Genomic DNA, 24,217 nt, shown 5'->3' on the forward strand with positions numbered 1-24,217 from the left:
GACATGGGGGCGGGGACGGGAAGGGAAAGGTCAGTGGCGACGCCGGCGGAGGGGGAGCGGAAGGTCAGGGCGCCGCGGAGCGGAAGTGGGAGCCGGAGCCTCGTCCGCCATTGTGGGGAAGCGGAGCCCGGAGCAGGGGGGGGGGAAGCGGCGCTGCGTCCGGCTCCTTCCAGCGGGAACCCGATCGGCGGCGGCGAGCCCAGGCGGTAGCGGCGGCGACAATCAGGGCGGAGGAGGCGGCGAGCAGCGCGGCGTGCGGGCGAGCGGCCCCGGCGTGCGGAATCACTCGAGGCCCAGGCGGAGCGGAGCGAGGGGATCGCGGCTCCCCGTGAAGAATGTCAGCCACCAGCGTCGACCAGGTACCGGCCGCGGGGCAGGGGAACCGCTCCCTGCCCGTTCCTCTTCCCTAGCCCGTCATTAGCCCTGGCGGGGGGGGTGGCGGCGGCCGGGCGGCCACCTGCACCTTCCCTCACCGCCGGGGCGGCGCGGTTCGCGGCCTTCTCTCTCCTTTCCTCCCTCTCTCCCTTCCCGCCGCCATGGGGAGCGGCGATCCGTCGGCACTGGTGGCGCCCGGGATGGCGGGGCCCTTTCCCAGCCCCTATTTATAACCGCTGATCCGCGCCAGAACCGCTCCGCCTCCCCGCCCGCAGGGCCCCGCCGGCGCTCGGCCCCGCGCCTGCCGGCCCGCCGCCCCGCCGGCTCGGCCCCTTTGTGTGCGTACCCGTCCCGCAAGCGAGCCCTCTCCGGCCGAGCTCCTCTGGGCTCCCGTTGCCTCTCTCCGCTTCGGCAGCGCCTGGGTGCCGGGCTCCCCGCGGCGCCCGGCTCCCTCCCCTCGCTCCTGCGCATCTCCGAGTCTCTCCGGCTCCTGCTCACCGCATCCCTTCTCTTCGTGCTTTTCCCTCTCCTCACCCGCTTCTTCTCCCTTCGGGCCTCTTGTTTCTCCTCCTTCCCCCGCGGACTCCGCTTGTACCGGCTGTTCTCCTCTATTTTCCCCCCTGCGCTGTGCTGCACTTTTTTTAAGTCGGTTCTTCACGGAGCTTAGAGTTTGATAGGTTTTATCATCGCTAGGCCGTTGCTGGCCTTTCTTTTTGCCTGGAAGCTCTTCTGTCTTGGTCTCTGCTTCCTCCGTGGGCCTTTGCCACTCCCCAGAAGTTTTGGCCCTGCAGTCTCCTGCCCCCTTTTTATTTTTTCTCACTGTGCCTTTAATGTTTTGTTTCTTTTGTCTGTGTGCATGCTCTCCAGTTTCCTTTTATGCACTTATTTCTAGCTCAGTGATCTCTTAGCTCTTCATTGCTCTGTCCTCCACGAAGGCTGCTTCTTCCCAACTTTTTTTACTTCCATGTCTTTTACTGGTCTCTGCATGCTTTTGTGTCTGGATTAGATTTGTCCCAAGAGATGAAGTGGTTGGGGTTTTTAAGGTTACAGAGATTTTTCTGTGGTTTTGGGAGAGGGAGGTGACTAACCAGTGCAGCTTTAGACGCACCGGTGTTAAACAGTCTTAGGATAACTCAGACAGATGCATGTAAAAGCAAGATGGAGGTGGGTGCCTCCTAAACTTTCAAACCTCTGAATACTGAGTTTTTCAGGACTAAAAATTGTTAGAGTGATGGAGCCTGGAGACCCACTCATGCTTGGTTGAATGTATGTGAGAAGATGAATTAGATTTTCATGGCCTAGCATTTGTTGTTCTAAGCTATTTTGTTTTGCTGTAGAGGAATTAAGGGTACTGCAACTTGTACTGCTACAGTGATTCTTAGTGCATGACGGATTAACAGTGTTTTGTAGTGACTAATCCTAAAAAAACCCCATAAAATACAAAAATCCTCCTCTAAGGTATTATTTCCTTGTGTGAAAGCTTCATACGGACTGTATCATTTTCTCAGTGTAACTGGCTAGACGAGGAATGCACAACTCATATTTTAGCTTACAATATCACTGTATGTTCCTTTGTATCTAAAAAGCAAGGCATTGTAGGTTATTCTCTGATAAGTACCCATCAGTCAACTTAAAAGATGACATATGATAATGAAGTTTTAATGAAGTTCTAGTACTGGCAGTAGTCTTAAGCTACTAACTTTCTTTGTTGTTTTACTCTATGCTTTTTTTATTGCTTGTATTTGCGGGGGGGGCAGTCAAAATTCATTTGTTCAGGTTTTCAACACCATTTAAGCTTCACATACTATAAAAGACTAGATTATTTCAATGTTTTTTGGTGAAATTCAATTTTAAAATAATTTTGGGGTTTTTAAGTAATATTTTATATAATGCAGTATTATTATAATAGTATGCATTTTATTAATATTTTAAACTGATACTTAAGTTCAAAAGAGCAGAATTGGCAAATAAATGGAATTACTCTGAAGTAAACATTAGAGGATTCTAACTGAACTTGTTTTGCTTTTTTTCCCATTTTCCTATATACAGAGACCTAAAGGACAGGGAAATAAAGGTAAGTTGATTCTTTGTGCTTCTGTATAAATATCTAATGTTGCTGTTTATGGAGGTTAATGTGTCTTCAGACAATTGTGGGAAGAGCATGTTGCTATAGGATATCTTTTACTTCTGAGCAAGATGACAGGAAATTGCGTGCCAGAATATTATTCCCAGCAATTTTACTGTGGCACAGCAGTACATCAGTTTAAAATGTTTTATTTTGCAAATGAAAATTAATGTCAGAAGTTGGACGATAACATAGCTATTTCTTTTTAGCTGATTTTGTGATATGCTCGTATAATCTCTTTAGCGGTATACCTTGGGCCTTTCTTGCAGTGAATAGATTCATTGTACTCGAATCATCAGGAAGAATCTTTTGAACAGCTTCCTTAGCTTGCGAGACAACAGCCACGTGACTATTTAGTTACTCATATCTGTGAGCAGAACACATCACCTTCCTTATTCTCAGAAATTTTGTGGGTTTTTCTCTTCATTTTAGCATCAGTATAGAATATTCTCTCGGTGTTTGTAGGCCTTCTGCTTTTCTACTTTTTTCATGTTTCTGTCAACATCTTATTTTTTAAATACTGTACTCAGTGTGGTTTCTTCTCTCCCACAGAAACAAGGAACTAACTACTTTGATATTAGTCTCTATAGAATTCTTGGCAAGCCTGTCATAAACAGCATCTCAGATTATATCTTGCAACAACATCTCAGATTATATCTTGCCATTTATTTCTGGTCTGGAATTTGTTGTCTTTGGTATAAAGACTTAATATTCTATTTGGGAATTCTTTTTGCCTAATCAGTATGCCTGTGCCCATTTAATTATTAGGTGCTCAGCAAGCTGAGCTATAGAACAGCATGCACACAGCTACCTTCGTGTGTTAGTATGCTTATTTCTTCATGCAGATAAGAAACTTTTTTTTTAAGCTCTCGGCCCCCCGCTGTTCATTATCTGAACTAATCTGATTGTTCTCTGTGAAGTGCCATTTAATGTTATCTGCAGCGTACTTATTCTGTTATTCTGTCTACGTGCAGATTATCTGCTTCGTATTACATATATCACTTACAAGGTGGCACATGGTTCCTGAATCCTGCTAAATTTGGCCTGTTCCTTTTAATTTCTGTGCATTCAGAGAAAAATGAACTTCGGTTTACATCCTCAGACCTTCTCACTTTGGTCATTCTAGAATACTTGTTCTCTCATAGTCTAATACTTCTACTTTTTTTTCCCCAAAACTGGAGCTTTTAACTGTTTCTTTGTGGCTTTGAAATAGTTTGTGTTTATACCTTCCATGTTGCCTTTAAATGAGAAGAAAAGTCAGATACATTTTTGCAAGTAGTTTGTGGCTTCATGTCCTTTGAATTAGCATATCCCAGTTTTGGTGAGGTTATCAAGATGCATCTATTAGAGAATCATAGGAGCAGTTTTTGAACTATACTCCATATATATGAATTGGAGTGGAAGTATTAAGCATTTCTATTGGTGTGTTACGTTGCAGCTTGTTTAATAGTGAAAATGCACGAGTCAGCTTTAATTTAACTTATTTATGTTGGCATGTTTGTGTGCTCTATAATTTGTAAATGCTGCAGAATGTTTGAATCAAAACACATTTCTTAGTTTGCTATGTAAGGAAAAGATTTTTCCATTTCTGAACTTGGATTTTTATGGAGTGCATCCTTTTAAATAATGGATACGTGTTATGTATTCTCTTGGTGAAAATATGGCCTACATGAAAACTGTAGTGAAACAAAACAATAATTTCCTCCATTCCCTTGAATTATTTGGTATAATATCTATTTAATTAAACTAAGTTATGATTTAGATTAAAAGGCTAGGAGATTGAAGATGGTAGCACAGCGTAGCACGAGTAGTTGACTTTGGGTTACAGGCTTCTTCAAGAGTATAAATTCAGTATCAGCAATCCTTACTGACCACATGTTAGCAGACAGTAATCTTTTTCAGGCATCGTGATAGGTCCCAGCTTAAAGGAGCTTCAAGTGAAGATGTGATACTGAGTTAACAGCTAATCTGAAGTTGTTTCTGTGTGTAAGAGTAATAACGTTAAAGAGGATGGTGGAAAGGTTACTGTCCGCATGGCTGGTAGAGCACATGAGAGAATGTGAGTAGTATAAGGGGTGTAAGCATGGAAATAGAGTATTTTTTCATATTAAAAAAACGTATTAGATCTGCAAAATTGTATTGGGAGGTAGCTGATTTGTATTGTCTAGTAAAATGTTTTGGATGCTTTATTCTAGCTGATTATAAATTGGTGCACTGCACTGTTTTCCCTTGACCAGAATTTGTGGGATTGAAGTTGTAGTGTGTAGAACAGTACTATCCACCTGTTGTTTCAGATATTAATGTTGGTATTTCAGAGACTTGAATGAGTAAGTTATCGTGTCTTCCAAGCTTTTTCTTATTCTAGTTGTCAGCTACTTACAGTTGACACAAAACATCAGAACTGACATCAATCAAATGATGTCTTATAGTGGGGTGGTGGGGGGGGAGATGTGCATTCCTGAAACTTTTTCCCCCTTTTGTTTGTTGTGCCAGTGTATCACACCTGTGATAGAAAAGTGCTGACTTTTGTTTACATATACATGTATATAATTTTTTGGTTTTGTAGAGGGTTTAAATGTAAGCCTTAGTTTTAAAACAAGAAGGAGATGTGAGTTTCTTTTAGTATTTATTCTCCATGCTAATCAAGGTATAACAGCTTCTTCTAATGAAAGATTTATTCTTGTGCCTTTGGCCGTCATTTATGCATTTTGCATGTGGTTTTTCAAAGGATAGTAGCAATTAAAAGAATGTGAACTTTAAGTTCCTTTATTTGATGAGTTGTTTCTTTCCAATATCTAATTACATTGTATGTTTTCACAGTGTTTGCGGAAGTATATGGTATTTTCAGAGTTGGATTGATACAGATATTTTTAGTAACTGAAGATTAGTTTCAATTAGTGTTCTTCATCACTGCCCTGTTTAGTTGGAACACTTAATATGAGATTTTGGGAATGAGGCATGCATCTTAATCTGTTTGCTCTTGTTAAATGTGTGTGTGGGTTACATTCTTCATTATTAACACATTATGTAAAGTTAGAGTGAAAAGCCAAAGAAACAGAATTCTAGTGATGCTATTTCGCTGGGAAATGTATATATTTACTAGGAAGGATGTCAGCGTAGAACTATTTTGTGTCACTGACTTAAGATCTCAATACAGAATGAATAAGAAAGAAAATACATTTACAAGAATATTCTATGTTTGTTGTAAATGGCAGACCAAAAATAATTCTGTCTTAAGTGACCTTTAGATACCTCTGAAACAATAAACACAGCAGATGCACGTTTTATGAAGATTAGCTGTCAGTATGAGGAGATTAATTTTGATAGGATTCTAGTCTTGACATGCAGCTGTTTATACCTTTATTTGCGGTTGCATGCTTTTAAGAAACTTGTATGCTGCCGTCTATGTTTTTCATTATAACAGAATTGTATTTGAGAATTGTGCTCTCCGTACTATTTGGTTAAGCCTTTGTCTATGCCACATCCATCGCTTAGGATTTTGAGGCTCATTCCCTGTGTGACTGGGCCAAATATAAAAAGGAAGACAGTGTTCCAGCTCGTTAATATGTTACCATTGTGTGTAAATTCAGGATGATTAATGACCTCTACTGAAACTATTTATGGGAAAAAAAAAAACCCAACACCTAGTGTTAATTTAAATTTGGTATTTAATGAGAAAGACTGTTCTACGAAGTCTTAAAACACATTTTGTTGACAATTGTTGATCATATTTGGCTTCAGCTAGTATACAAACACACTGTGACAGTTTGTAATAACTGGTGTCAGGTGTTCTGACTTTTAAAACTTCAAGAAGATATTAAAAACATGAGTTGCTTTCTTCCTTCCTGGATATTTGCTTTGAAAAAAAAATCTTCTGTTGTTTTGTGTTAAATCATGAATTTTTATCTCTCTTCACTGATGTCTGAAGTTAATAATTTTTTTCCAGAATTTTGGTTATTCCTTGTGATTATATCTATTCCTTTGTCATTTTTTTCAGCTAGTTTCATTCCCCAAAGGCAGTTTGTTTTAGAGGTGTTAAATTCAAATGTGGAAAAAAATAAAATAAAATTGAAGGGCCTTGGTCCAGGCACCACTTGGTTTGCAACATGAACTTTGGGTAACAAAACCCTCACCCCAATGAAACAGAGAAAACCCCACTCTTAAACACTAACTCCAACAAAGTTGAAGGTTTAGTTACATGGTTGTATATACTTTTCAGAAGCTTTTGCTAAAAGAAGGAAACCACAGAGTCAGCTCCTAACTCAGTGTCTCCAGCTGTCAGAAAATCTGCTGTTTTGTTGTAACTTCTGCTGGCATGGTTTTTCATGGTTTCTCTGCATCTTACTGATCGCTCTAAAACCTTTTTTTTTTTTTTAACTGAACCTATTTGGGAAATAACCAAAAATTGCATTCAGAAAAGCAGTGATTTGTTTTTGAGAAGAGATTTTCATCTTCAAGTTGTATAATGGCAAATTGCTGGTTTGAGTACCTGTTCTGCTTTGCACCATGGGGAAACAGTGGAACTTAGTAGAAATTTGTGCAATTTGACTTTGTTTGAATAGTAGCCTGGGGGAGGGTAGAGAGACACTTCAAGTAATTTGGGAAGCTGGAAAATCCCAGGTAGGTGTAATGCCTTAGATAAAAATTAAAGTTAATAAGAGGCCAAGAAGAGCAGGTAGGAAGAGATTCCAGCGTATAGTGGCACATATGTTGGGAAAGGATTGTAATCACCCTTGGGGACTTTAGCTCTTGTTTCTGTCTTGCTTTGTCCCCTCAGAGCTTCAGAGATGCTATTAATGCAGTACTATACAAAAGTTACACAGGAAATACAGAATTAACTGGCTGAATAGGGGTGCCCTTCATGGTTGTCTTGGTGGGTAACTGCCTTTCTTCCTGGCAGGAGAAAGCTGTATGTTGCAACTTTCCCTGAACCTACTGAATATGTCTGATCTGGTTGGTCTGCACATTTGCACTTAGTCAGGTAGTTCTGGAAACGCTGGATTTACTGCCTGTGCAAATCAGGTGTGCCTATAGTTTTTCCTCTGTGAAACTCAGGAAAGAATAGTCAGGAGTAGTCTGCTCTGGTTGTCTGCAGAGATCTGGTTGGGATCATCAACAGAATGAGCTATTTTCTTAAAACTGAACAAGGTGGTGCTTAACAATAATATGTTCAGTCTCAACAAAGCACAAGTAGAAGTATTTCAATGTACAGGTGATCAAGAAATGTTATCTAGATTAAAAGAGCATCATAAATCTTCCAGAGAGTATACCTAATGCAGATTTACTTTTAGTTTCAGTACAAAACGGTTCGATTCATCAAAAGGATGCAGTAAATGATGATGATTTTGAGCCATATCTAAGTAGTCAGACAAATCAGGTAAGTGAACATTGTTTACAATCTTAAAGTTAAATTTGGAATTCAACTGACTTCCAGACTTCACTAATTTTTGGATGGTATTTCTTAGCATTATTGCTTGCCTGAATATCCATTGAAATATAATTTTATATTGTATCTTGTGTTATCATACGATATCTTAAACAGGTAAAGTCGTCTTAATAATTGCAGAAATGATTTGGTTAAAAAGCATGTTGTGATGTCTCCTACTCTTGTGCTTGTGTTCTGACTTCAGAAAGATGCAGTTACAAGAAGCTTGAGGAAAAAACAAACCCAAAAACCAAAACACAAACCACAAAACAAACCCCCACACCCTAAATATACAATGAAATCATCACATATTCAATGCAGTTCAAAACAATAGTTTCTTTGAGAAAATACTAGCTGCTTGGACGTGATTTTCTTTTGAAGATGGTAGAAGTAACTCGCAGTTGATGGCATAATAAATTGAAGCGTAATATTACTCCAACTTAGTATAACTGATCTCCAAGAAAGTAATGACTTATTTTTCAGAGCTGTGAATTGTCTCTGTAGTCAAAAGTTAATATTCATTATGTTAAGTTTGTAAATTGTAGTGGTCTTGAGAGAGGGAGAAAGTGCAAATTATTAAAAGGCTTTGAGAATTTTCCTTGCCTTCCCATTTTTTTTTTTTTTTTTTTCAAATAATACAACGTTAAGGAGGCATCAGCTAGAGGATGATAGTGTGCATTTTCTTCCCCAGAACAACATCCGAAGTCATATCTGGGTAGTCCTTCAGATGTCTTGGAGCTTTATCGTCTCAAGAAATAAATGCTGTGATTTCCCAGGAGTCTTGGAAGTGGAATTTGAATTTAGCTAGCAAACTTTGTTCTGCTAGAACACAGATTGTATTTAATGCCCATTCTCAGTAGTGTGGAAATGTTATGATTTGATTGTTGTTCCTCCTAAAACAAACAGGCATCCTTTTTGCTATAATGTTCTGGCAGGTGTCTCCAATTAGAAGTGACAAATTTGACAAAAAACTAAGAATACCAAAACTTCAAATCGTAGTTGCAGTTGTTTTTCTGTATTTATGAAACTACAGTTGTTATGACTTGTTTTTTAAAGTAAGTTGTTTTTTTCTTGATACTGTTGATGTGGAAGCATTTAAGCCTAGCTCAGTAACTGAAAAAAAACCATAATATATTACAAAAAAATGGATCTCTTTAGTGCTTTGAAAAGATCTTATGAGGAAAAAATGGTCGCATCTAACAGATACCTTGTTCATCTTTAACATTGGGAGGACTGGTGGAAGTTACAAATGCATTCATACAATCCTTAGAAATGTTTTGGACTGTATTACAGGTTTTGGTTTTTTTTTTTTTTTTCTGCCCTGAGCTTGTCTATATTGCTGACTTCTGTTTTATTTTCTTGCAGAGTAACAGCTATCCACCAATGTCAGACCCATATATGCCTAGTTATTATGCTCCATCCATTGGATTCCCATACTCTTTAGGCGAAGCAGCATGGTCAACTGCAGGCGACCCTCCAATGCCATACTTGACAACTTATGGACAGATGAGTAATGGTGAACACCATTACATACCTGATGGTGTATTTAGTCAACCTGGGGCATTAGGAAATACCCCTCCATTTCTTGGGCAGCATGGATTTAATTTTTTTCCTGGGAATGCAGACTTCTCTACATGGGGGACAAGTGGATCTCAGGGACAATCAACGCAAAGCTCTGCTTACAGCAGCAGCTATGGCTATCCGCCTAGTTCTCTTGGGAGAGCCATAGCAGATGGACAGGCTGGATTTGGCAGTGATACTCTGAGCAAGGTGCCTGGGATTAGCAGCATTGAGCAAGGCATGACCGGACTGAAAATTGGTGGAGATATGACGGCTGCTGTAACAAAAACTGTAGGTTCAGCTCTGAGCAGTACAGGTATGACAAGCATTGCAGCAAACAGCGTGCCCCCAGTTAGCAGTTCAGCGCCTAAACCAACCTCATGGGCTGCCATTGCAAGGAAGCCTGCTAAACCTCAACCGAAACTCAAGCCTAAAGGTAATGTGGGCATTGGGGGCCCTGCTGTGCCGCCACCACCTATAAAACACAACATGAATATTGGAACTTGGGATGACAAAGGGTCAGTGGTAAAAGCACCCCCAGCCCAACCAGTACTGCCTCCTCAGACTATAATCCAGCAGCCTCAGCCATTAATTCAACCACCGCCACTGGTGCAAAGCCAACTGCCTCAACAGCAGCCTCAGCCACAGCAACCACAACAGCAACAAGGACCTCAGCAGCAGGCCCAGCCTCACCAGTTGCAGCAGCAACAGCTGCAAAACCGCTGGGTAGCTCCTCGTAATAGGGGTGTAGGCTTCAGCCAGAACAATGGAGCTGGTAGTGAGAACTTTGGTTTAGGTGTTGTATCCGTCAGCTCCTCACCTTCTGGTGTGGAAGTGCACCCAGTGCTGGAGAAACTAAAGGCCATAAACAACTACAATCCCAAAGACTTCGATTGGAATCTGAAGAATGGACGTGTGTTTATAATCAAAAGTTATTCAGAGGACGATATTCACCGCTCCATTAAGTACTCTATCTGGTGTAGTACTGAACATGGTAATAAGCGCTTGGATGCTGCTTACCGTTCCCTGAATGGAAAAGGCCCACTCTATTTACTCTTCAGTGTGAATGGCAGTGGACACTTTTGTGGAGTGGCTGAGATGAAGTCTGTTGTGGACTACAATGCATATGCTGGTGTCTGGTCTCAGGATAAGTGGAAGGGGAAGTTTGATGTCAAATGGATCTTTGTCAAAGACGTTCCCAATAACCAACTGCGGCATATTCGCTTGGAAAACAATGACAACAAACCGGTTACCAATTCGAGGGACACTCAAGAGGTACCCCTAGAAAAAGCCAAGCAAGTGCTTAAAATAATTGCTACTTTCAAGCATACCACCTCAATCTTTGATGACTTTGCACATTATGAGAAGCGTCAAGAGGAGGAGGAAGCCATGCGTAGGGTAAGAAATCAATGTCATTACAGTAGCTTTCCTGTTTTTTCTGGTTTTGGAAGCCTTGTTTTTCAGACAACTGGAATTTCTGTTTGTGAGTGAATCAGAAAGTGGTGCTTTTCACCCAAGGTGTCTGTACTTGGTATAACTGGCTCTTAATGAAAAGGTTTAAGTTCTTGTAACTTGTTTTGTTAACACAGGCATGTGTTTAACCACAATGGTAAGGTAGGCTTGCATAAGCGGACTTCTGACATGTTTTGCTCTTCAAAGTAAGCAGAAACTGAATTGAGTGTGTTATCCGTAACTGAAGACTTCTAGTTTAGATTTTTAAGGTTTCTGGTTGTCGCAAAAGGGACCTGAAATAACAGGAGAAGCTTACTTTATTTAACATAACATTTCAATTCAAATTCTGCTTTGATGAAATGTTAACAGCATGACTACTGTGAAAAGCAAGCTTTCCCTTTGATTCAGTTTCTTTTGTACAGTTGCGAAACACAGAAGTGATATGGTGATGACTTGTAGAGTGTTAGGATAATTTTTTGGACATTTCTGATAGTGCGTTTCCTAAAAAAAAAAAAAACAAAAAAACCCCCAAAAAACAAAAACAAAACAAAAAACCCAAGTAATGTTTAGTTCATTTCTGCGAAGAACAATATACCTATGATAAATCCATAGAGAAAACTTTATTTTTAGAGGTATTTCAGAAAACCAGACAAGGGAAAAAAGGCATTTTAATTTAAGCCGTTCTGTAGTACTTGTCTACTTTGTCTTGTGTGTACTCTCCCTACTAGTAACAGTTGTGTTCACCTTTGGCCACAATATTTACTTTTGCTATATTTGTTTTCTTTCCAGGCTTGCTAATAACTGTAAATGATTTGTTTCGTGGTTAGCAACGTTTCAGGAACTATCATACCAGTCAGATGATGAGCAAGTATTCAGAAATGGGAGTCTGCATCAATGCAGTTTGGTAGTGCTGTCCACTCATCCTGTCACACCACCTACTGTATAAAAAAAAATCCCAAAAGTCTAGAGTTTATGCTAATTAGAGGCTGTGTGGGATATGAAGTCCTGAATTTGCTCACTTCTTAAAGCTGCCACAATTCTGGCTGCGTAAGAATTTCACCTGCTTCACAACCTCCTTACTTCTCTTAGGTTTCTAGTACTGTGGTGGTTCCACCCCTCTTGTGTGTTCCTAATCCTTCAACACAAACGTTGCATCTCCTATAGACCAGTGTCGTGCATGACCAAAATCAATTTTGTAGTTTTATTGCACAGCTCTGCAATAAATTATTACATTGGTAGTTTTTTATTGTTTGGAGGCAAAATGAATATCCTAGTTGGGCATGTAACACCGTTCGAATTTTTTTTTTTTTTCCCTAAAAGAAAAATGGAATATGCCCTAAATCGGTATTGTTACTCCCTTGCCATCTTGATGATGGGAGGATGGGCTGCATTCTTAACTAATAGTGAATGTAAGGGGAAAACTGACTTTTTCAGGCTTTAGTGCAACTTCACTGTGATTTTTTTTTTTGGGGGGGGGGGAGGGTTTAATGTTTCAGAAGGACCAAGGTTATCATGGTTTTTTGTAGCCTTTGTGTTTCAGTATTTTCTTAATTTTTGACGTCTTAAGACAGTTCACAAATAACTGGTTTGCCTCAAAAGTATCTACTTTTGTGGGAAAAAAAAACTTACCAAAGGAGTCACAATTTAGACATGCCCTGGCAACTCGGGAAGATAATGTGTTTTGTTTGTGGTTTTGTTCTCTCTGTAGTAGATGAAAGCCATGAAATGTCATGGAGAGGAGGAACACAGATTATTGGTAGTGTTTCTATGTATGCTAAACTTAAAATTCAGAGTACTAAATTCAGCATTTTGTAGATCTGTAACTAGATGACTGTGATTATGCATATTTGCGTAATAAAGTAACATTACTGTTTCCTTTAATATCTTCAGGGAAACGTACAGTATCTGTATGACTCAAGTACCGAGCTCTGCATTTCTCTGTTAAGTTACCTTTCCCCATGCTATTGAGAGAAAACATACTTGTCAAGACACTCGCATAGTAGGCACTGATTCTTCTACAGCATCGTACAAATTGATTTTGTGACAAATTATAAAAAATGACTTTAGAACTGCATATCCAGTTATGAGGTTTTGTCTTTATAGGTGGATTTGAGATATGCCATAAGCAAATTAATATGTACTTAAAATACAAGAAGTCCAAATTAAACTAATGACAGCTACTGAGGATTCATCTTTATCATTCACTTATGATTGAGTGCTGACTTTAGACCTCTAGGTTTCTTCTTTTATCACACAGCGTACAAAGAACCTGTCCTTAAATTGTAAACATACCATTGTTAACTCTCTTATGATTCAAGAATAGTTTGGAAATGCAACAATTAGTATTGTAAGCTCTGGTTTATGGTTAATTAAGTAATCCGTTATTACCTAGTGCCAGCTAGGCTTTTATGGAGCTGTATTTAAATTACTGCACTTTCTACTGCCAGTAGAACTGTGTAAATTAAGTTCATGCCCATTTTCTGTGGCAGCTGTGGCAATCACGTTGTTTCCAGTGTTTCTGTCATGAAAAATGTGCTTATTGTTGATAATAAAATATTAAATGCATCAAGCAGCAGTAGTCATTTACATGTTCCTTAAAGTTCAGTTAATGTTTTGTTGTTGCATAGGTGGTAACAAACTTTCATACAGCCAGTGATCTAATCACAGAATTGCTAGGGTTGGAAGGGACCTAGTAAACAGCATGTGATTTATGGATTTAATTTACTTTATAACTGTTCATCATTCCAGCTAACTTATTGTAAAATAATTGGTTGTAAAAGTTTAATCTTAACAACTCAGGGGGATCAATAATTAATTTCCAATATGACCTAGCAGTATGTTTTATTAAAATATGGCAGTATACTTATAAAAGTGCAATGAATAGTCTGTGATTAACATGAAACTTAAGTAACTTTGCCATTTTGATAAAGGTTACTTGCAAATGACTATGTATAGTCTCTTTAAGCATAAATATTAGAACTCTAGTGTCCATCACTATTTGATGTGACCCAGGTGTGGGTAAGGTTTGGGTTGGAAACAAATTTGTGCAGTAATCATTCATACTTTTCTTAAGGCTCAGGTTTCAGTTTCCTATTTTAAACATACAAGTGCTGTGATCTTTCACCAAAGCAGCAAAGAAATCAGCGATGTTTTTATGAATTCTGTCAGTAGTATACTGAAATAATCTGAAATTGCATTAGTCCTTAGTTTGAACTGCTGCTTTGTGGTGTAAATGTGCATATTTGTGTGCCAGTTATTTAAAAATGTATTTGATTGTCTTTCAACAGAAAGCAGTAACAATAAGATTTAAAAAAATGGAAATGGAACAGAATTCTTAAAATATGCAATTTAATAGTATGTAATTACATTAGGAAAATAGAAGATATTGAAAAGAAAAAAAATATCTGTATTAGTAGCTATGTGCCTGATCTTCAGTAAATATATGGTTCAAAATTAAATGTGTGTCTGATTAAAAATGCAGTTGTTGGAAGATTACAACTTCCTTATGCTCAGATGGTTGCTTGTTAACCTGCAATTACCTGTTGTCCTGGGATGACTTTTGGTGCTTTTTAGTGCAGAATTCTACTTCTGTAGCATATAATGGAAAAAAGGATCATGGTTCCACGTAACTGGAGAATGCTTTAGATGGCTTTCTTATTGAGGTAGTTCAGAAAAATATTTTTTATCCATGGGAGAAGATAGAGGAATGCAGTGTATTTGTGTAAATCTAATTTGCATTTGGAATTTTTACTTTTCAGGAAGCCTTAATGGCAGGTAAATAAGTATTGAAAATGTTCTACTATGTATCTTGTAATAGGAATGCTGATAATAGCTAAAACTTTCTGACTCTCAACAGGAGTAATTTCACTCCCCCCACCCCCATTCTGATACTAATGTAACTTCTGTTTCTCTGATAATTGGGTCATAATCAGGCTGCAGTGTTAAGCAGTGTAACTCCTTTTCGCTCCAGCACACTGCTGACTTTGTGCTTGATTTGGTATTTCTGAGATATTGCAGGTCATGTGTCTGTTTTAAGAAAAAAGCAATATGATCAGAAAGTAGGAAACAGAAGATAGGTTTTAGCTCCCTTGCTTTGCTGATCGTGAGATGAGTATGTACCCCTGGTTTCAGGCGAAGAGATTATTTGGAGCTAGAATAATTTTAGACATATACTGATCCAGAATTTTCGTCCTATGATGGTGTGCTTATTTACCGTGTCTTCATTTGCTTTTGCATCTTTAGTCTTTTGGAGACACTTAAAAATGACCTGCAAGTTCTCTTGTTATAGACACATGGATTAGAAATGTCCCTGTTTTCTGCGCGCTTGGTAGGGTCAATTGTTTCTGTTCAGAGGTAGCGCTCAGAATTTAGTAGAGGATGGGGGCAGTGTAGAGAGGTCTCAATGTTAAGGTATGGCATCATATCGAGTGACTGTGTAAGAGTTTGAGTAGTGGCGTGGCCTGCCTTGCTCTAGTAAGAAACAAGATGCTGCAACAAGCAAAGTACAATATTGGACTGTTGAATGAAAGAGATGGAATGTAATTAAACTCCCAGGCAGTCTTAGTTTATAGCGGCACTTGCATGGATCTTGTCAGGTTTTTCTTTTTGGTTTGAAATTCCTACCTGAAAAATCAACCCTATGGAGTCCTTTTTACTGAGTGGATTTAAATTCTATGACTCTGGGACTTGAAAGACCAATTTCCCATGTAAAATAGGGACCCCTATTGGAAAAGCTAGGAATATCAACCAAATGGTTTACCTTAGTGCTCAAGAGGCCAGTCATTTTGGGAATCTAATTCTGTAGTGCTGTTAAATATGAAGGTAGGTGCCTAAGACAAGAGTTCAAACTTGAATTGAGCTGGATCTGTGACAGCTCTACCTCTTCTAAATGCTGTATCTTTAAGTTGTAATTTTGAAAGCAAAGGGGTAATTCTAAATCTTCTTTCAGAGCAAAAGCAAAACCTTGAGTATACACGAATAGCTGTTAAAATTCACACAACGGTCTTCTGCTTCCTGCTACATCTCCTCAGATTGCATTGCTCTGTTAAGAACGAATTGACTAGAACACTGGTGCTTTTCATGCAGTTTTCAGGGAAGAAATATGCCTGCATATTGCAAGGAAGTCGCAACCTGTGTGACTCCCCACATGGTACTTCAGCCTTGCTTCATTGATCCATGCCACAGATGGGCTAGTTAGCACAAACTTGAGTGAAGATTGCAGGTGGTGCTTTGCTGGAAAAAATGGCACTTTAAAACCGTACAGATCTTGCATATCTAATCAGGCTGTTTCTGTAGATTTTGAACTAGGGTTGCTTGTATTGAGATTGATTGACTTTAACCTTGAGATTCATCCAGTTGAAATGATATGTTACAAGAATTCGTATCAGATGATGAGCTGTTTGAGCCCAGTTCTTTGTGAGCACCTTTTCAGAGGTCTGGTAGTGTACCTAATATTGACAGGTAATTAAAATTATTGTTTTGCTTCTGTACCTAGGGGTTATAGTCAGTTGTGAAAAAGTAAACATAAATTTACGTGTTTGCTGCACTCTCATGTAGAATATAATGAGCCACCAAGATAAAATAAGTTCATGTTTCCTCATGGCAGACTGGAGTTCGACTTACACATGTGCAAAGAGCACAAGTGGTGAGGCTTAAAGAAAAATTGTCCGAGAAATTCTTCCTCAGTGTGTTTTGAAGGCCCTGCAGTGGATGTTACTTCCCTTCCAAGGCTACTATGGATTCCTTAGCAGAGCAATTAAATAAGATCTTGTTGTTGTTGCCCATGGGCATCTGAGAAAAATTAACAAAGGTGCTCCTTTTGCTGGGACAGCGATCATCACTGAATGCAGTTTCCATAAATGTAGTTAAAAGCTATCTGTTGTCAGTCTTCAAAAGCTGGCGTTATACTGTGAGTATTGTTAACAAACAATAATGAGGATCTGGAAGCTTTTTTTTTTTAAACTTTTTAATGAACTTGCTAAAATGGCTGTCTTGTAGCTAATTAAAATCTGATATTTCAATGTGTAACGATGTACAGCACTGAAAGGAAGCACTTGCTACTTGTAGTTAAATTGGCCAATCCGTCACTGAAAGTATCCACCTGGGAAAACAAGACTGGAAGGGCTTTCCTGGCTCATGGAGTTCAAGGTTGGTTTCTGCAGAGCCTTTCCTCATTATGTGTTATCATATGGTATCTTTAAAGCAGTTAAGTTTCTTTCCCCACCTCTGCCTTCTGAATGTTCGTACCCTGTTATTTAGTGTATGTGGAGTTTCAGGTGTGGATTAAGTTCTTACTGCCTTTATCGTTACCATAGTAAAATAGTATGGTCTGTCCATGTTCCACTAAGAATGTATCTGCTCAAGTTTATATTTATTTCCCTTTTTACTGTAGCTTGTTCACATTTTTACTGATGCTAACTATATTTCAGAGATTGATATAAGTAAAATGCCATCAAAACTAATAGGAAGAATAAATTAAAAGTTTAGGTCTTGTAGCTTTTCAGACTTTCTTAATATTTATATGCTTGAAAGACTTATTTACTGTCTAGAGTTCAAATGATCTGCAGCAGCAGGATCTCAGATGAATATTAATTCATAAGTCTTCCCAGGAGAAGGAACTTCTCTGGAGTTGTAAAACCTTGTTTGACTTCATATGTTGACTGACTTTTTTTTTTTAAGTTTGTGCCTTGTAGTTTTCATGTTGGGATAAGGAATAGGAGAAAATGACTGTTTAGGGAGAGGATGGCATCTCCACAGGAAAAATTTCTAGCTCCATGTAAGGCTTTTAGAGATCCTTCCCATCTGATCCTTCCCAGAATTCCCAGAAGTGCTTCTCAGAAAAATGCACTTGACTATTTTTATCTGGTTTTGAGGTAATCTCTGTCTTCAGTAGATTTACCCTCTTTAGTTTGAAATTCAAGAGTGAGAAGTTAAAAAGGACCTTTATTTTACACAAGTTTAAGGTTTCAGTAATGTAGTTTATGTTAACAGCCAATGAGATCCTGGTCATAATGGAGTAAACTATTTCTAGCATTTTTCAGTTTTCTCAGTGATGTTTTTCATTGTGGTTCTCAAGCACTAAGGTCAGTGTTTATGCTGTCATAGCTGTGATGGTCACCGGGGTGCAATAAACTGCAGATTATGGCTGATGCCATTAGTAAATGAGATTTCATGAACTTTGCTGTGGCTTCTGCTCACCACCTCTACAGCTGTCTGTTCTGCCTCTGCCAGGTGTTTCTGCCCCCGCAGTGGAGTTGGCAGAGGAGATGTTCACAGAATGCAGTCTGACATGTTAGCTTACACTGCAGATGAGCAAGGCTTTTAAGCTGAAGATTAAATCGCAGTTTGCAGTGAAGCAACTAAGATGTGCTACACATTCCCCTCTGAAGCTGCTGTGAGAATGCTACCTCTTGGGACGGTTTTAGGCTTCAACATTTTAAACATTGCAGTAAGATGCACAAGTTTGGCAAAATTCTAGGGTTTTTTTTGCAAGGATAGCTGATTGTGTTGGAGGTGAGTGTGTGTGTGAACTATCTGCGATTTACTTGTGCAAGTTTGCAACCCTGGATAGCTTTCAAAACGGACACCTTGAAATGCTTACACTTGCAACTGCTGTAAAAAAGCAAAAGCCCTTCTTTCAGGTCTGCCTTCCCTCACCTTGAGCTTCAGTTTGTGAGATCTTGGGGGGGGGAAATAGAGCTGAGGGCTGTAGTAGCTTGCTGTTGTTAGGCTACTGTTTACATTTTTGTTACTAAAAAATAGGTTTTTTCATTTCCCTTCTTTTTGACAAAAAAAATCCAGAAGTCAGTGTTGTGTGCATCTCAGTACTTTCAAGTCTGATCAGGAAACGTTTTTTGTGGCTTTAAATTTTGAAATTTTGATAGCATAGGGATTTTGTTAAATCTGAGGATAAATTACATTGCAGCTACTTCTCAGCACAGGATCATTCAATTAATGCCCTGAATTTAGAGAACTGAAATTTGGAAGTAAGTCAGCCTCACAGTTCAGACCAAGTTAATTCCATATTTTTGTTCGCACTAGATCGATGCATGTTTCTGAGGCCCACGTGTTCTTAGGTTCACTTTCATTTGGTTTTGTTGGTTTGTGTAGAAAGTTATTTGCGTGGTCTGCAGCTGGCAGGTACCCTTAACCAGCTGATGCATTCCCACATTGTCCTAATCCAAATGGTACTTAATTTCCACGTCCTGCTCATTAACTCCCCCTAAAGCCAGGTAACCTCACCCTGACAAGTTTTGAAGTGAAGCTGGCCTTTGGCAGGGAACTTAAATTGACTGGAGAAGCTTTTTATCCAGGAGCATCGCAAGGGATGTGGCGAATGTTTTGCTCATCTGAATGAAAGGAATGAGAGAGATGTTGGGTGAAAGGGAACTGTAGTGGAATCCAGTTGGTGCGCTGGAAGCTTCCTCTGCTCTGATGGTGGAAACCTGCTGGGGATAAAACCTTCTGATCGTTTGTCTATAATCACTGTTTATACAAAAACCATCAATCAAACAAAAGCCACTCAAAAAACCAGAAGAGGAATACTTTTTGAGGCAGGAAAAGGCAGTGGTAGTGAGTGTGATCTGACTTAGAGCTGGGGGGGGAAAGGTTTAGTTTGCTTTTGAGTGTAATACCACTACCTGTGTTTTGAATAAATAGGGTTTTCTAACTCCATCCATTTTGCTGTACAGAGTCCCAAATGTCACTGATACAAATACCTGAAGAATGTACTGTTCACTTGCGTTGAAAAATGTCAAGTTTGTATGTCTGCTTTAAGTACTTAAATATAAATGTAGTAATACATAACTTTGAGACTACAGGAAAGGTGTGCTGGTGTTTTGAAGCCTTTTTCATCTGTAGAATTAAAAATGGACTTAATTTGTAACACCTCGTCTGTTTCATCCCTTGGAAGCAGGTAGTCAGGATATCGTTTCCTCTCTACTTTGAATTTTTGTGAACTTAAATGCATTTTGAGTTCAAGGTCTGTCAGTTTACCGTGCAGCAGTTTGCAACGCAGAGAGAGGTTTTCTAGGCAGCTTGGCTCAGTGGTTACATAGGTAATACTTACAAATGATCAGGAACCGATGATTTTATTTGTATGTAGGTAGTATTTAAAATTGTGAAAATACCGGTATTTCATAATTTAACATCACAGTTTCATAGGCTACTGCGTAATACCTCATTAGTGTTTTTCAGCACTCTGTGCAGTTCTTTCAGTTGAAATCTGCTAATACTAGAGGAATAATCTGAGATGTGCGTGAGCAGGCTATTTTTGAATGCCTTACATGCATAGTGAGGCATGAGGCCAGTGATGATCTGCTTTCAGCCTAGACATGCATTGTTAACATATCAGTTTGTATTAATGACCGATACTATCAATCTCACGTTTTAAAACCAGTATCTTACTATGAATATATTACTCACGTCTCTTTTGAACGAGGAAAAAATGATTTCAAGCAGAATAGTGCGAGTATCGCTCTCGCTTTAAGTGTACTGAAGTTCTGCCCTTGAGAATGTACAATCTTAGCTACAGAGCTGCTGGGACCGGGAGCTGCTTATTGTGAGCAAGAACTCTGTGCGAGCTTTACTTTTTTGGTGTTCCTCTTGAAGCAACTCAGAGGTCTGTCTTTGAGAGGACTACTAGATCATCAGCTGTACTCTAACCACCAGTATAAATGTTATGTATCCTCTTCTTTCATCAGAGTGTCTCTTTGGCCGAATTTATTTCGGGCTCATATGCCAATTTACGCTTTTCCGAAAGAGTTTCTAGCATAATAAAATTTCAGCGTGATATCAGATAGAGTGGTTTTGAAATCATTGTTAAAATGCCTCCTGCTTTATTTTGGTTTTCCCTGCTATGTTTATGATCTTTTTATAACATGCTGTGTAATGCAATAATAATAAAAATACTGTAATTGAGGCGGTTTATTCTCTTTTAAATGGGGGAGGGTGTTTTAAACCATTTATATGACGTGCTCAGTTGTACTTATTAAGAAAAGAAATGCTATTGTAAGATAAAAATGTTAGTTTCTTAAAAGTCAAACTACAGTGTCTTTTTATAGTCTAGAACATATGTAATGAAGGCAACAACATATAGTTTGATTTATTTTTTTAATTCTTTTCCTAGAGGTAGTCATAATGCCTAAGAGTATGTTTATCTTTAACGAAGTAGAGAAAATGAAAGATGATGATAAAGCACTGAAAATCTTTACTCTGTTAGACTTGTAATACAGAGGAAGAATTTGTTAGTCTCTGACAGAGATACAGTGCAATTAGTATTTTAGCCCTTAACCATATAAATTTGTTTATCATTGTTTATATTGCACAGATGACATTACACACTTTTTTCCTTTATACCAAACGCAACGTCTTGCACTGCTGTGAGGGCTTTGAGGTGAATATGGTCTTGACTGCAACTCAGGCTTGTATTCAGGTGGGGTTTTTTCCCAGCCATTCCTACCTCAATGGTTTTGCATTTCCATTTTGTTATTTAAAAGTAATAAATTTCTAAAAAAAAAAGAATGGATGGGGTTTTTTAATTTCTTTTTCCCATTAAGAAGAGCACTGCATTTCCCATTAAGAGCATTGCATTTGTACAGAGGAGGAGGGCCAACCTGTTTCTTTACCTCTTGATCTTAGCACATTGAAACATTTTATTATAGTGGGCTTTGAGCGAGATACCTGGATCTTTACTTTTTCAGAGATAGAATGGATGGAGAGTAGAATATTTAAATACTCATGCAGAACATTTTGACAAGTTAAGCAGAAGATTTAGGGTACCTCTTTCTTGCCTTGTTTGTAGGTCCCTTGGTGTCCTTACTCAGTTCACTTATGCAATGTATTTTATTGGAGGTGATTTAAAAATAACATTATAAAACCTTTTATTTTTGATAGCTGTTTTTTTTGGAACATATTTGCCTTTTAGCTTGATGTATACTTCTGTGTTTCTTTTTAAGAAGTTGACTTGAACTAGATATTTCATATTCATGAAAAAAGTGAACCTTTTTCCTTGAAAGCTTGTTGCATGATTTAGAGAAATTGGAAGCAATGCAACTGCTCTACTAAGAGTAAAGTAGACAATGTTGAACTGTGTGTATTAACATGATTTTTCCTTTCTGTTTTTTTTGTTTGTTTGTTTTTTTTCAGGAGAGAAATAGAAACAAACAATAACTATATGGAGATGTCCTGCTAGAATTACAACACTAATGATGTAGACTCTGGAAATGCCTAATATGTCTAAGAAGACGTTATTAAAGCTTTTTTCTGCTTAAGGTGACATCTTTGAACACTTTAACACAAAATTGACTCTTCTTGTAATGGTTCTCATCAGTGCATCTGCCCTTATACTCTCTCACCAAACACACTTGAGAACTGTACCTTCGTCAAGCACTTTCTGTCCTGAAGCTTTTACCAGTATCTGCTGTCTTTTGTATTTATGCATCCTAGCTAAGGCACAGGAGACCGAACGAATGCAAGGATTCATTAACTCTTTGAATTTGTTAAATACTAACATTTAACCATTAGAAGTGGTTCAATGATGTGAGATTCACATTGCTTCAACTTAATTTTTTTCTTTGTTGTAGTTTTTTTTAATTGTCAGTTTTTAGCTATTCAACAGATTAAATGCAAATCATGCCATATTTAGTCCTGGAGTAAAACTCAAGTCTAAATGTTCATGTGAAAATTATTGTAGTAATCTTTTAATATGGCAAAGCAACTTTAAGCTGCAGTTTAGCCAAATGAAACGTAACATAAAATTATATTAGAATGACATTTCCCTTGTTTCAAACTGTTTGGTGTAAGAGAATATTAATATGCAGCTTGGTGGACACCACCAGTTAATGCACATTTCTTTATTTTTTTTTTCTGTAACATGTATACTGAAAAAAGTGCATTTGTCTGAGGAACTTGTTTGTTTGCTACCACTCAATGAATCTCAGTTTTGAGTAAATGTACCTCAGTCTAAATCAGACTTTTTATGACCTTTATAACTACATTTAAAATAATCTTTAATTCCTATTTCTGGGTGTTTGCAAGCCTGACAGATTGCTATCATGAAAGTGAAAATTTACTCCTCTAGGTGATTCACTAGCTAAATAAACATAATTCTTGTTTAGCAAGCATATACTCTGTTTCTCAAATTTTTTTTTGTTTCATTGTCCCAACATTCAGGTGTTTCTTCCCCTATTCAAAAATGTTTTGAGAAAAATGCTTTGATCCATGGAGGTGACATATTCATAGCCATGTTAACGTGATTTTTGTTAGAACCATGCAACAAGAATTTTAGAATATGTATTAAACTGAGTAATTCTATACTAGTTTTTAACTTCTAAAAATTATATCTTTTGTTTCAGTTTATATAGCAACAACACATTCTATCTGCTGGAAGAGAATATTAAAAAAAATGTTAAGCGGGTGTATTGACTGTACAAAATACTGAACAGCCTGTACCAAACTCCAGGGATAGCTTTCTCTTTTTAGAACGGCAATGTAGAAGTCAGATATGTTATAGCTTAAAATAGCAATACCACATATTATTTGAACATGTCTCATGTCTTACTGTCCAACACAGATGTTTATATTGTGTTTGAATCCTACATTTACACATTTTGGCAATCAAAGTTCTGGAGCTTAAGCGTTCAAGGTTTGTTTTGAATACAGACTGTTTTGCTATATTTTACTTTCTCTCTTCTTAAGCTCCTTGCACTCTTTCTAACTTTGCAAACACAAAAAGTTCAGTACACAGTTATTTCTTGCTCATTATTTAAAATACTGTTTGAGACTGCGGAGTAGCAGATATGAATCTTAATTTTTACTGCCAGTTTTCTGGAAGCTCAAAAGGGAAGCCACTCCCATATTTTGAGGAAAGAAGCAATCTCAGTTAGATGCAGATGTGTAACAAATAGCAAGTGGAGTAAGGGAGGGATAAGCAAAGTGCATATTGTAGAGGAGACTAGGAGATGAAGGTTTCAAGCCCAAACCCTATGAAATTTGGCTTCAGCCCCAAAATTGCTCCTTCCATGCATTTCTGTTTCTTGCTAACAGGTTTTATAGCTATTTGTTTCCCTCTGTTGGCTGATTTATGGATTACTGCCTATTGTTCCGGCTGTCATTGATCAGTTGAAGTGGCAAAGGTCAATGTTGTGAGTCCAAAGAATGTAGTCCTTCTGATGATCCTTCAAGGGATCAGCATGTTTCTGCTTCTTTGTTACAAAAATATCTTATGAAAATGCACAGAAGTTTCCAGTTAAAAGAAACCTGCTGTTAGAGTCAGGCATTCA

General features: G+C 38.3%; 1 protein-coding gene across 2 annotated transcripts; it reads left to right on the forward strand.

Annotated features, from left to right (window-relative positions):
* Positions 1 to 31: 31 nt before the first annotated feature.
* On the forward strand, positions 32 to 23,479 carry YTHDF3 (YTH N6-methyladenosine RNA binding protein F3). 2 transcript variants are annotated; one of them, XM_063326954.1, is made up of 5 exons: positions 33 to 359; positions 2,425 to 2,449; positions 7,792 to 7,877; positions 9,291 to 10,883; positions 22,083 to 23,479. In XM_063326954.1, the coding sequence occupies exons 1-5, from the start codon at positions 336 to 338 to the stop codon at positions 22,104 to 22,106; spliced, it is 1,752 nt and encodes a 583-aa protein (XP_063183024.1). In that variant the 5' UTR covers positions 33 to 335; the 3' UTR covers positions 22,107 to 23,479. The 2 variants fall into 2 exon arrangements, with proteins under 2 accessions (XP_063183026.1, XP_063183024.1); XM_063326956.1 differs by lacking the exon at positions 7,792 to 7,877 and having other exon boundaries at positions 32 to 359.
* The last annotated feature ends 738 nt before the right edge of the window (positions 23,480 to 24,217 follow it).

Source organism: Chroicocephalus ridibundus, chromosome 2, assembly GCF_963924245.1.
Source record: "Chroicocephalus ridibundus chromosome 2, bChrRid1.1, whole genome shotgun sequence".
Lineage (NCBI taxonomy): Eukaryota > Metazoa > Chordata > Aves > Charadriiformes > Laridae > Chroicocephalus > Chroicocephalus ridibundus.

What these genes read in the sequence shown, in the direction of transcription:
- YTHDF3 (XM_063326954.1), top strand. Translation starts at nt 336, where the DNA reads ATGTCAGCCACCAGCGTCGACCAG. An exon ending in CAGCCACCAGCGTCGACCAG is followed by an intron (nt 360 to 2,424) that starts GTACCGGCCGCG and finishes TCCTATATACAG; the next exon opens with AGACCTAAAGGACAGGGAAA. An exon ending in TAAAGGACAGGGAAATAAAG is followed by an intron (nt 2,450 to 7,791) that starts GTAAGTTGATTC and finishes ATTTACTTTTAG; the next exon opens with TTTCAGTACAAAACGGTTCG.